Source organism: Thalassophryne amazonica, chromosome 1, assembly GCF_902500255.1.
Source record: "Thalassophryne amazonica chromosome 1, fThaAma1.1, whole genome shotgun sequence".
In the NCBI taxonomy this organism is placed as follows: Eukaryota; Metazoa; Chordata; class Actinopteri; order Batrachoidiformes; family Batrachoididae; genus Thalassophryne; species Thalassophryne amazonica.
Window position 1 is genome coordinate 29,069,464 of NC_047103.1, and position 12,502 is coordinate 29,081,965.

Sequence of the window (12,502 nt, forward strand, 5' to 3'; positions counted from 1 at the left end):
AACATCATGAGCACATAATGAAAGCTGGCGTAAGACTGATGTAGCAGTTGTTAAGCAATAATTTATAAAAAAGTGGCACTACTAAGACAACTAGGAAACTTTCTGAGTGAAAACTTAATTTTGAAAGAAATGTTTTACGTGGATATTCTCACACTCGTGACTTGAAGTGGGCGATACCGGGAATTTTGGTATTGATGCGATACCAAGTAAATACAGGTCCAATATTGCCGATATCGATACTGATACTTTTTCATATTGAAGCTTCATAGATCCAAAGGATCCAAAAGACCTTGGATAGAATTTTGCCAAACGTTGTACCTGACAACAAAATAATTTATTATCACAATCAACATTTTTGTTTAGAAAAATATCACTCAACACAACTTAAAACAAAATCTCCTGAGGTAGAGGGCTGACAAACCACAATACAAGGGTGCACTGCTCCGTGTTGTGTGACACAGCATAGCACTGCTCTTACAGACAGAGAGTAGACTTTGATGAATCTGCATGCACAGTAGTCAGTGCAAGATTGTTGAGTATTGATCTTTTTACATGAGGATCGTTCAATATCAATACCAGTATTTGTATCGATATTAGGATCGATCCGCCCACCTCTACTCGCTACCCACCTTAACAGTTAGCTGCACATTAATGCAAATATCTAATCAACCAACCAATCCTGTGACAGAAATTCAATGGATTGTTGCATCAAGGTTGTTTCCTGAAGCTCAAACCAAAACAATTGTTGAAGAATGGTGAACAGGCTGGTTTAAGTATTTCACAAACTCTTTAATTAACCAGATTTTTTTTATATATATATACACAATTTCAAAGAAGCCTTCAGTAAACAGCAATTCAATGAGCAAACATGCCTAGTAGAGGTCACAGAAAAATGATCAGCCTGGTTTGAGCTTCAGAGGACTGTAACAAGTGGCACTGCAGTCAGCTAAGAGCATAAACTTGATTCTACAGTTGGCACAAGATCACCAAATTTAGACAATGGAAGATTGGACAAACATTGCCTGGTCTGATGAGATTTGATTTCTATTGTGATATTCAAATGACAGTGTCATGATTTTGTGAAAGAAAATACATGCATGGCTCCATTCTGTTTTGTATAAGCAATTCAGGCTGCCGCTGGTGGTCTAATGGCAGGGCAATTATGAAAGGCTATTATTTTGATATGGACCAAAATCTCAGAGGAATGTTTCTAGCACCTTGGTTAAACTATGCCCCAATTAAAGCAGTTAACCCTCAAGTGAACAAGCTATTGTAGCAACAAAAATGTTGGAGAGGAGTCATTTATCAACCAGTTATATTACGTTTTTTAATGGCTCTATTTATGTTAACCATACCTGTACTGCTTCTGTTATTCATGACAGATATTCTAAAATGTTATATCTAAGTCATGATGCTGTTTGATAAAATCATAGCCTGTCATTTTTAAAGAAAACATACCTAAATATTTTTCCAGGATCATACATGACCCCATGTAAAAAAAAAAATATATATATATATATATATAATAAAATATAAAATATTATATATATATATATATATATATATATATATATATATATATATATATATATATATATATATATATATATATATATATATATATACTAAAGGTTGCTCAATAAGTTATATTAAAGAACTACTAGAAACGAGCACTTATTGCAGTGGCTGAGCCACTCAGTGCTCATTCTAATTTTAGTCCATGGCTGCAATGCTTTTTTACCCCTGGCACTTGAAAATGAGATGATAGCTCTCAAGAGTCTTATCCTCACTGTAATAAATTTCTACAATATCACTGATCATTTTGTGCCACTTGCCATTCTGTGAAGAGACATCATGGACTTACAAATGCTACATCTGGTAAAAGTGCCATTCATACCAAATGAGCTACATTTAAACTGCAACCAAATATGTTGCTTTTGGCTGTGGGTCACTGTGCTCTGGACTCTTTAATCCATTTAGCAAAGGGAACATACGGCACAGTAAATGAGCCCTGACATGCTGAATATTTGCCCCATGTAGCAGATGCACATACTGCACTGTGGTTTCAGGGCATGAATAGAAAGGGGATAACAAACATATATAGCACTATTCCACAAATACAAAAACAGGTTTGCCCTTCAAACAGCCATCTACCCAAACAACAAATGCTATAACAGCTTTCTAATATTCTCACCATTAAAAAGGAACTTTTACTGCATCCCCAAGTGTTTATGGTGGTATTGTTGATGTTACTAAAGCAAATAAATTTTGCAAATTGCCGCTAAGATGATGTTACACAATGCTTCAAACAATTGCACCAGTGGAATTGCTGCAATGTGAAGTTTGTCTGTGTAAATATAACATGCACCTTGGCTCCTTTTTTATCTACATACCCTCTTGAGAATGATAATCCCTTCTTGGTTGTGTTCATTGGTGGTTATGTCAAACATGGCTCCTCCATCACCCGGTACAATGGTGTACACTACTTCAGCATTCCTTCCAATGTCCAAATCATGAGCTTTAATTCTTCCCACAGCAGATCCCACTGCAGATGACTCAGGAACTCTTAAGTGAAAGAAACCTGTCAACAGAACAATAACAGAGTGATCTCATTGACAGGAACACTGAGCACTTCACAGAGTCTCTACCCTGAGGCTGACCTTAACCACGGAGAGGTTGGTACCTGCAGTCAGGCCACCGTAGCTATAAGTGTGAAATTATTCATCTACTACCATGTGCTACAGCAGCTTGTAATTGTCAAGTTCAGCATGTAAGATCAAGAAATAAAGAACAATGGGGGCAAAAATACTTCAAAAGTTGAAACAGTCAAGTCTTGTTGACAAGTCCACAAACATCAGTTTTATTAGCAGTATGTAGACGTAGGCACAAGGTTTTTTATTTTGTCTGTGTGGAGTTTTCTTAATTTAGGTAATTTTTTAACCAAAAATCTGATACTGAATAGTAATCCTGAAACAGCACATGAATAAATGCTACACGAATGCATTCATTGTTTTCAAACAGGCCTACAACCTTTTTTTTTTTTTTTTTTGTAAGTTTGTTTGCTAGTTTTTGTCTGCTACACGGTAACTATCCCAGCAAACTAAATAGTGACTGGGCTAGGTTAGACAAATTGGCAGTTATCTAGACAAAAATAAATAAAAGTTTACAATTACTTGAAGTACATGCTGTTGTACTATACAGTATTGTCGTACAAACTGCAATTTGCCAACTCTAATCATTATATTTTACACTATTGCAGGGAGGCATGGCCAACAGACTTAGAATAGCAAGATTTACAGCTGCACAAGCATTGAGACTGATTCTTGATGCCAAGAGTGAGGATGAAAATAGCACATGATTGTCACAAAGGATGACTGATAGGTTCACTGAGATTTGTGTTAATGTATGAGCTTATTGTCATCAGTTCTTCTATATTTTATGCTATTTGAGGGTTTATTGGGTTTTCAATGTTAAATTTAAATGTCCACAAAATCTGTAATCCACATCAGATCTGGATCAAGCTTTGCCAATCAATAAAGGATACCATTGTACATTATGCATTCAAATATAAAACAAATTCAAACATTTTTGACAGAGTTATGAATTTCTTCAAATTTGTTCAGTCTTAAAGGATAAGGATTTTTAAAATTTTCCAAGATTTTTCCTGATCTTGACCTGTGAGCTATGACCTAAAACATTTAATCAGTTCTTGCCTTTCGGGAGATGAATCCATTCAGGAGGTGTATAAAAATTGTGGATTACAGGCTGTTCACAATCAGACAAACTAACTGTCAAATGGGTGAAACCAAAAAATAAAAATAAATTAAAATTGCAATTATATATATATATATATATATATATACGAGGTCTATTAGAAAAGTATCCGACCTTATTATTTTTTTCAAAAACCATATGGATTTGAATCACGTGTGATTGTGTCAGACAAGATTGAACCCTCATGCGCATGCGTGAGTTTTTCCACGCCTGTCGGTTGTGTCATTTGCCTGTGAGCAGGCTTTGAGTGAGGAGTGGTCCAGCCCCCTCGTCATTGTTTCATTGCCAGGAAATGGCGGAATGATTTGGGCTTTTTTTCCATCAGAAGTTTTTCAGAAACTGTTAGAGACTGGCAGCTGGAAACCATTAGAAAAATTTATCTGGCTTTCGGTGAAAATGTTACGGGCTTGGTAGAGAATAAGGAGTGTTACTGTGGCTTTAAGGACGGCCCCGTCACGATGGATTCGCTACTGGAGCGAGACAAAACCACCTCCGTTTTGGTCTCACAGGACAGCTTTGAGATGGCATTCAGACAGCTGTCGGTGGTTTTTCCATCGAGTGATTATCCAAGAAATTGTGGATGTGCCTGGACATGCCAGAACATGTCCTGTGAGGCTTCATCACGGCGTTGCTTTGCGCCATGAGGCACGGTCGCGATGCGCAAGCCTCCGCTCCTCTTTCCATGACAAAAACTCCTGTAACAGTGGAATGTGCCATTCATTTCCAAACTGGATGCTGTGTTTTATCCAGGACATCGTCTGACTAGCACAGGAATTGTGAAAAGACGTGGAAATCAGCACTTTTTTGGCACATTGAGACAGACGTGCGGAGGAATTCCGCGCGTCATAGCGGTGCCGCAAGGCGCAAAGCAACGCCGTGATGAAGCCTCACAGGACATGTTCTGGCATGTCCAGGCACATCCACAACTTCTCGGATAATCACTCGGTGAAAAAAACACCGACAGCTGTCTGAACACCATCTCAAAGCCGTCCTGTGAGACCAAAATGGAGGTGGTTTTGTCTCGCTCCAGTAGCGAATCCATCGTGATGTGCGAAGCCTCCGCTCGGCTTTCCATGACAAAATCTCTTGTTAAAAGTGAAATCTGCCAGAAAATGGTTGATGTCCAGCTCTTGTGATAACCAGAGAAATGGCACACGATGGTCACGGATCCAGACAGCCATCCGTTTAGAAATGAAATGGTCGTTCAGCCTATCGATGGCGGCTTCGGAGCACGGCATGCCCCACAGCCGCTGGGGCCATCCTTAAAGCAACAGTAACACTCCTTATTCTCTACCAAGCCCGTAACATTTTCACCGAAAGCCAGATGAATTTTTCTAATGGTTTCCAGCTGCCAGTCTCTAACAGTTTCTGAAAAACTTCTGATGGAAAAAAAGCCCAAATCATTCCACCATTTCCTGGCAATGAAACAACGACGAGGGGGCTGGACCACTCCTCACTCAAAGCCTGCTCACAGGCGAATGACACAACTGACAGGCGTGGAATAACTCACGCATGCGCACGAGAGTTCAAGCTTGTCTAAAGCAGTCACACGTGATTCAAACCATATGGTTTTTGAAAAAAACCATAAGGTCGGATACTTTTCTAATAGACCTCGTATATATATATATATATACATATATATATATATATATATATACAGTGACGAAAATAAGTATTTGAACAACCTGCGGTTTTGCAATTTCTCCCACTTACAAATCATGGAGGGGTCTGAAATTTTCATCTTAGGTGCATGTCCACTGTGAGAGACATAATCTAAAAAAAAAAAATCCGGAAATCACAATGTATGAATTTTTTAATAATTTTTTTGTATGTTACTGCTGCAAATAAGTATTTGAACACCTACCAACCAGCAAGAATTCTGGCTCACACAGACCTGTTAATTTTTCTTTAAGAAGCCCTCTTATTCTGCACTCTTTACCTGTATTAATTGCACCAGTTTGAACTTGTCTGTACAAAAGACACCTGTTCACACACTTAATCAATCACACTCCAACCTGTCCACCATAGCCAAGACCAAAGAGCTGTCTAAGGACACCAGGGACAAAACTGTAGACCTGCACAAGGTCGGGGATGGACAACAGGACAACAGGCAAGTAGCTTGGTAGAAGACAACAACTGATATGATTATTTATTAGAAAGTGGAAGAAACACAAGATGACTGTTAATCTCCCTCATTCTGGGATTCCATGCAAGATCTCACTTTGTGGGATGAGGATGATTTTGAGAAAGCTCAGAACTACACAGGAGGACCTGGTCAATGACCTAAAGAGAGCTGGGACCACAGTCACAAAGATTACATTAGTAACACATTATGCTGTCATGGTTTAAATCCTGCAGGGCAGCAAGGCCCCCTGCTCAAGCCAGCACATGTCCAGGCCCATCTGAAGTTCACCAGTGACCATCTGGATGATCCAGAGGAGGCATGGTAGAAGGTCATGTGGTCAGACCAGAATAGAGCTTTTTGGAATCAACTCCACTTACCGTGTTTAGAGGATAAGAACAACCCTAAGAAAACCATCCCAACCGTGAAGCATGGGGGTGGAAACATCATACTCTGGGGGTGCTCTTCTGCAAAGGGGACAGGACGACTGCTCCGTATTGAAGGGAGGATGGATGGGGTCACTATTGCAAGATTTTGGCAAACAACCTCCTTCCCTCAGTAAGAGCACTGAAGATGGGTCATGGCTGGGTCTTCCAGCATGACAATGACCCCAAACACACAGCCAGGGCAATTAAGGAGGGACTCTGTAAGAAGCATTTCAAGGTCCTGGAGTGGTCGAGCCAGTCTCCAGACCTGAACCTAATAGAAAATGTTTGGAGGGAGCTGGAGAAGATCTGTATGGAGGAGTGGGCCAAAATCCCTGCTGCAGTATGTGAAAACTTGGTCAAGAACTACAGGAAACATTTGACCTCTGTAATTGCAAACAAAGGCTACTGTACCAAATATTAACATTGATTTTCACAGGTGGTCAAATACTTATTTGCAGCAGTAACTTACACATAAATTATTAAAAAATCATTGTGATTTCTGGAATTTTTTTTAGATTATGTCTCTCACAGTGGACATGCACCTAAGATGAAAATTTCAGAGCCCTCCATGATTTCTAAGTGGGAGAACTTGCAAAATCACAGGGTGTTCAAATACTTATTTTCCTCACTATATATATATATATATATATATATATACACAATAGAAAATATACTAAAAAACAGAAAAACTATGGCAAAATGCAGGATGGGAAGATGAATATACTAGAGCACTGCGCTTGTAGAGCACAAACCTCCACCAATTCCACAAAATTTTACACTGGAAAAAAAAATAAAGGTCATAGTCCTGTTTTCATAAGCTAAATTAGATCAGCAAATGTCAGGAGTATGTATTTAGTTCATGCACTTCATGAGAGTGATTGGGACATGTTTGAAAATGTACATTATATGGGGTTTCAATGTTATATTTAAATGGCCACAAAATCTGGAATTTGGATCAGATCCAGATGAAACCTTGTCAGATGATAAAGGATACAATCCTTCATAAGGCTTTCAAATATGAAAGAAAACTGGTCTGTTTGTTTTTTTTTTTTCTTATTTTTGACAGGTATGAATTTTGGAAAATGTGTGAAATGTTAAATATAGGGATTTTTCCAATTTTCAAAATTTTTCCTGACTTTGGCTTTTGACCTACGGCCATGAAAATTGAATCAGTTCTTCCCTCATGATATGAATCTTCAGCAAAAATGTCATTATGATATATGAAACATTGTGAGTCCAGGCTATTTACAAACAAACAGACAAACAAAGAAACAAGGGCAAACAGATAACTTCTTCCACCTTGTTTGGCACTTTTGATTGAGATGTAATGCAAAATGTACACCAAATGGCTTTTTAATATTAAATTATACTTTAATGTTTTATCCTTGGATTTATTTATAAACGATATTGTACATGTATGAAATTTACCAAATCAATCTAATCCAAGTTGTTAGTGCACTTGTTTCCAGCATGGAAGGTTCCTGGTTGAAGGCCACCCTTGGCCATTCTTCATGTCACATGTAGTTGCATCACAAAGGGCATCTCTTGGCAACTCAACATGTAGATCTATTTGGGATCTGCTGTTTCGAACCCAAGCAGAAAATAAGGGAGAAGACGAAGGGGCTTACTTTATGCAATAATGTTTGATAGATGACACACACATAAGAAAAAGAAAATAGATTTTCTTCAAGTTATTGCAGTTTGATGAATAAAATATTATTATGCACAATAAAGAACATTCTTAAGGTCAAGCTGCAACCCCTTATTTAAAATTCATCAATTTTACCTTGGATATATGTGTTGATTCTGGGATTTTGACGAGACAGTTGAAGCATTTGAATGAATTTTAATGTAATCATTTTTATAAATAATCAAGTGCTTTCAGGAAGGACTATTACAACCCCTGGCAAAAATTATGGAATCACCGGCCTCGGAGGATGTTCATTCTGTTGTTTAATTTTGTAGAAAAAAAGCAGATCACAGACATGACACAAAACTAAAGTCATTTGGCAACTTTCTGGCTTTAAGAAACACTATAAGAAATCAAGAAAAAAAGACTGTGGCAGTCAGTAACGGTTACTTTTTTAGACCAAGCAGAGGAAAAAAATATGGACTCACTCAATTCTGAGGAATAAATTATGGAATCACCCTGTAAATTTCCATCCCCAAAACTAACACCTGCATCAAATCACATCTGCTCGTTGACATTAACCCTATGTCATGAAATTGACCCTATGTGTCTTTTTGCAAGGAATGTTTTCACAGTTTTTGCTCTATGGCAAGATGCATTATCTTCTTGAAAAATTATTTCATCATCCTTAAACATCAGAAAAGTGTCCAAAATATCAATGTAAACTTGTGCATTTATTGATGATGTAATGACAGCCATCTCCCCAGTGCCTTTACCTGACATGCAGCCCCATATCATCAATGACTGTGGAAATTTACATGTTGTCTTCAGGCAGTCATCTTTATAAATCTCATTGGAACGGCACCAAACAAAAGTTCCAGCATCATCACCTTGCCCAATGCAGATTCGAGATTCATCACTGAATATGACTTTCATCCAGTCATCCACAGTCCACGATTGCTTTTCTTTAGCCCATTGTAACCTTGTTTTTTTCTGTTTAGGTGTTAATGATGGCTTTCGTTTAGCTTTTCTGTATGTAAATCCCATTTCCTTTAGGCAGTTTCTTACAGTTCGGTCACAGACGTTGATTCCAGTTTCCTCCCATTCGTTCCTCATTTGTTTTGTTGTGCATTTTCGATTTTTGAGACATGTTGCTTTAAGTTTTCTGTCTTGACGCTTTGATGTCTTCCTTGGTCTACCAGTATGTTTGCCTTTAACAACCTTCCCATGTTGTTTGTATTTGGTCCAGAGTTTAGACACAGCTGACTGTGAACAACCAACATCTTTTGCAACATTGCGTGATGATTTACCCTCTTTTAAGAGTTTGATAATCCTCTCCTTTGTTTCAACTGACATCTCTCGTGTTGGAGCCATGATTCATGTCAGTCCACTTGGTGCAACAGCTCTCCAAGGTGTGATCACTCCTTTTTAGATGCAGACTAACAAGCAGATGTGATTTGATGCAGGTGTTAGTTTTGGGGATGAAAATTTACAGGGTGATTCCATAATTTATTCCTCAGAATTGAGTGAGTCCATATTTTTTTCCTCTGCTTGGTCTAAAAAAGTAACCGTTACTGACTGCCACAATCTTTTTTTCTTGATTTCTTATAGTGTTTCTTAAAGCCAGAAAGTTGCCATTTGAAATAATTTTAGTTTTGTGTCATGTCTGTGATCTGTTTTTTTTCTACAAAATTAAACAACTGAATGAACATCCTCCGAGGCCGGTGATTCCATAATTTTTGCCAGGGGTTGTACATTAAAAAAAATCCTATCATTCCTGGCCTTTCAACAAAATAGCAGCTTTTTTTTGGTCTTGTTTGGAAAATTCTAATGGTGAACATTGATGTGTGAGTTTTATGAGCATGAATTTTGGCATGCATGCCCTCATCAGTTGCCACCCAGGAGTCCTCCAGTACAGCCATCATAAGGAGACTTCTTTACCTGTAAGCCCTTTTTTTTGTCTGCCTGGAAAAGTGATTCGGATGAGGAGTGGATTTCGGACAGGGCAGAGGCACCACCATGCTTGACCCAAACCTCTGTGCTGTGACAGCATTATGGAAATAATGTCCTCCCAGTCAAAGAAGCTTGACCATCTGACAGCCTGTATTTACATTTTGAGTATATTACTTTGCGTCAACAGAAGATACCTGAAGACTCTGTACCAATACAGACGAGTGTTTGTGCTCTGCTTTCACAATCATTGCTATTTTGGAATAGGATAGATTTGGCACATACTCTAGTATTTATGCTTAGCATAGTATAAAAGCTTCCACTGATCAGTTCCCAATCGTGAATATCCTTTTCACTGTCGCTTGTTCGACAAAGTTGTGAATAGCACGATCAAATTAATGCCGTCATATAGCTCATGCAACAAACTGCATTGAAATACATATACTTCAACCGTGACCAATTCCAACCATGCTGCAAAACCACAATGCTTAACACTGATCTAAATATAGATGGGCACCCTATGAGCAAAATAGCACCAGGCCTCCATTATTTTCCAGCTCCAGTTGCCGTAGAAGCAATCACGCAAAATAAACAGGTCTTTACTTTTGACAGTGCATAATGACAGATAATGAAAACCAATTACAAAGAGCAGACATGATGAATACCCTCTGCCCTGTTGTAATTGCACAGTGTTTATTTAATTATTATGGTGTGCATGAACGTGCATGAGGTAATTTTGATTATTTGCCATTTCAAAACAGCCATTATATTGAAATATCCTGTGTTTGTACAAACAATACTCACTTTTCGAGAACCTGGGAGGGTTATCATTGACATCGCTGAGGGTGATGTTGACAGTGGTTGTCCCTGCCAATCCTCCCAATTGGCCCCCCATGTCCTTGGCCTGGATGAGCACCTGATACCGTTCCTTCACTTCTCTGTCCATGTTCGGCAAAGCTGTCTTTATGACACCTGATGGATGAGGTAAAACATATGGTAAATGGAAGAGTCAAACAAGAGGTGGTACAGTCTCCTTTGTAAAGAGTAGTTTTACAGTAAAATTTTATTTTATTTTATTTATTTTTTAACCACTGCACTCTGCCTTTAGGACCTATTCTGTGGAAACTGCACTAACCAAACTGGTAAATGATCTTCTTGCTGTCGAATTGACATCTTGAACTGTTGGACATCAATAGAGCTTTAGATTGTACCGATCATTACATATTGGTGGCCAGACTTGATAACAATTTTGATACACTTGGCTGGCATGGTACTTGTCCAATAATCCCACTTCCAAATTGTCTATTGTAAAATGTGGGGGACCTCAAGGTTCTATTTTGGTCCCTTTGTTGTTTCACTATATTATACCTTTTTTTTTCTCAATATTTATTTCATTCATTTAAAAGAAAAGCAGAAATGAGTACATTACAAGACACTGAATGAAAAGCAGCAGAGAGAAGAACAAGTCTCATTATTCAACATTATTTAACAGATTACATTTTTTGACTTTGTCACATACCACTGACTTATTTCATAATTTTAGCAATTATTTAAAAGATTACATTTTTAACAGGTTACATTTTAGACTTAAAACATTTTAGACATTATTAACAGATTACATTTTAGACTTTGTCACAACCCACTGAATTATTTCATAGTTTCATACTTACTTAATACATCTAGTTTAATATGTTTTTTAAAATAATTTAAGCAACCTTGATTCTTTGATTTCTTTGTTGAGGTTGTTCCATAATTTTACACCATTCACTGTAATACTCCGTTCCTTTACTTTGGTTCTGAATCTTGTTTTTTTAAAGATTTCTATTCCTTTCAAAATTATAACTACTTACTCTTTTTTCAAACATATTTTGAATGTTTATTCGTAAGGTATTTTTATTAGCTTGGTGCATTGTTTGTATTATTTTCATATCAACTAAATCATGAAATTTAAGTACCTTATACTTAATGAATAATGAATTAGATGGATCTCTAAAACGACTATTGCTAATCATTTTTAAAGCTCTTTGGACAGATACTGTGATTCTATGGCAGAAATCTCCATAATTATGCTGATGACACTCAATGTAACATGTCTGAAATAGCAAATAATCTTTCTCATACATATTTTGGAGGAGGGTCTGGTTTCAGTTAAGAGGTGGGTGTCATAATTTCCTCAAACTGGTCAAACTGATAAATAAACTATGTTGGGGTGTGCTTTGATACAAAACTGTATTTTGGTCCACATGTTAAAGAGATTATAATGACTTTTTTTTTTCTTAATTTGTGTAATTTAGCAAAAATGTGTCCGACAGTCATCCATGACTGAAGCAGAGACATTGGTGTATGCATTTCTTTAGTGGATCATTATTACAGTAATGTATTGTCTTCTGGCTTGCCACACGCTAACATTCAGGGTCTTCAATTGATTCAGAAAGCTGCTGCTAGAGTTCTAACCAGAACAAGGAAGTTAAAGTTTTATTGCTAATTTATATAATTTTAAATGGATTAGTGCCCTTAGGTCTTCTTATACTGGCCTGCATTATGTGCTGTCAGAGTGCAGGATTACTGTGTGTACCTATGGTAAGTCTGTGGGACACA

General features: G+C 37.5%; 1 protein-coding gene across 1 annotated transcript in view; it reads right to left on the reverse strand.

The window, feature by feature from the left end:
- Positions 1–12,502, reverse strand: part of LOC117507786 (cadherin-12-like) — a 243,027-nt gene that overhangs the window by 137,492 nt on the left and 93,033 nt on the right. Inside the window, exons 4-5 of the mRNA XM_034167590.1 lie at positions 10,709–10,876; positions 2,394–2,581 (exon numbers count right to left, since the gene is read on the reverse strand). Of these exons, the coding sequence (XP_034023481.1) occupies positions 2,394–2,581; positions 10,709–10,876 (356 nt within the window). The remainder of the gene's footprint in view (positions 1–2,393; positions 2,582–10,708; positions 10,877–12,502) is intronic.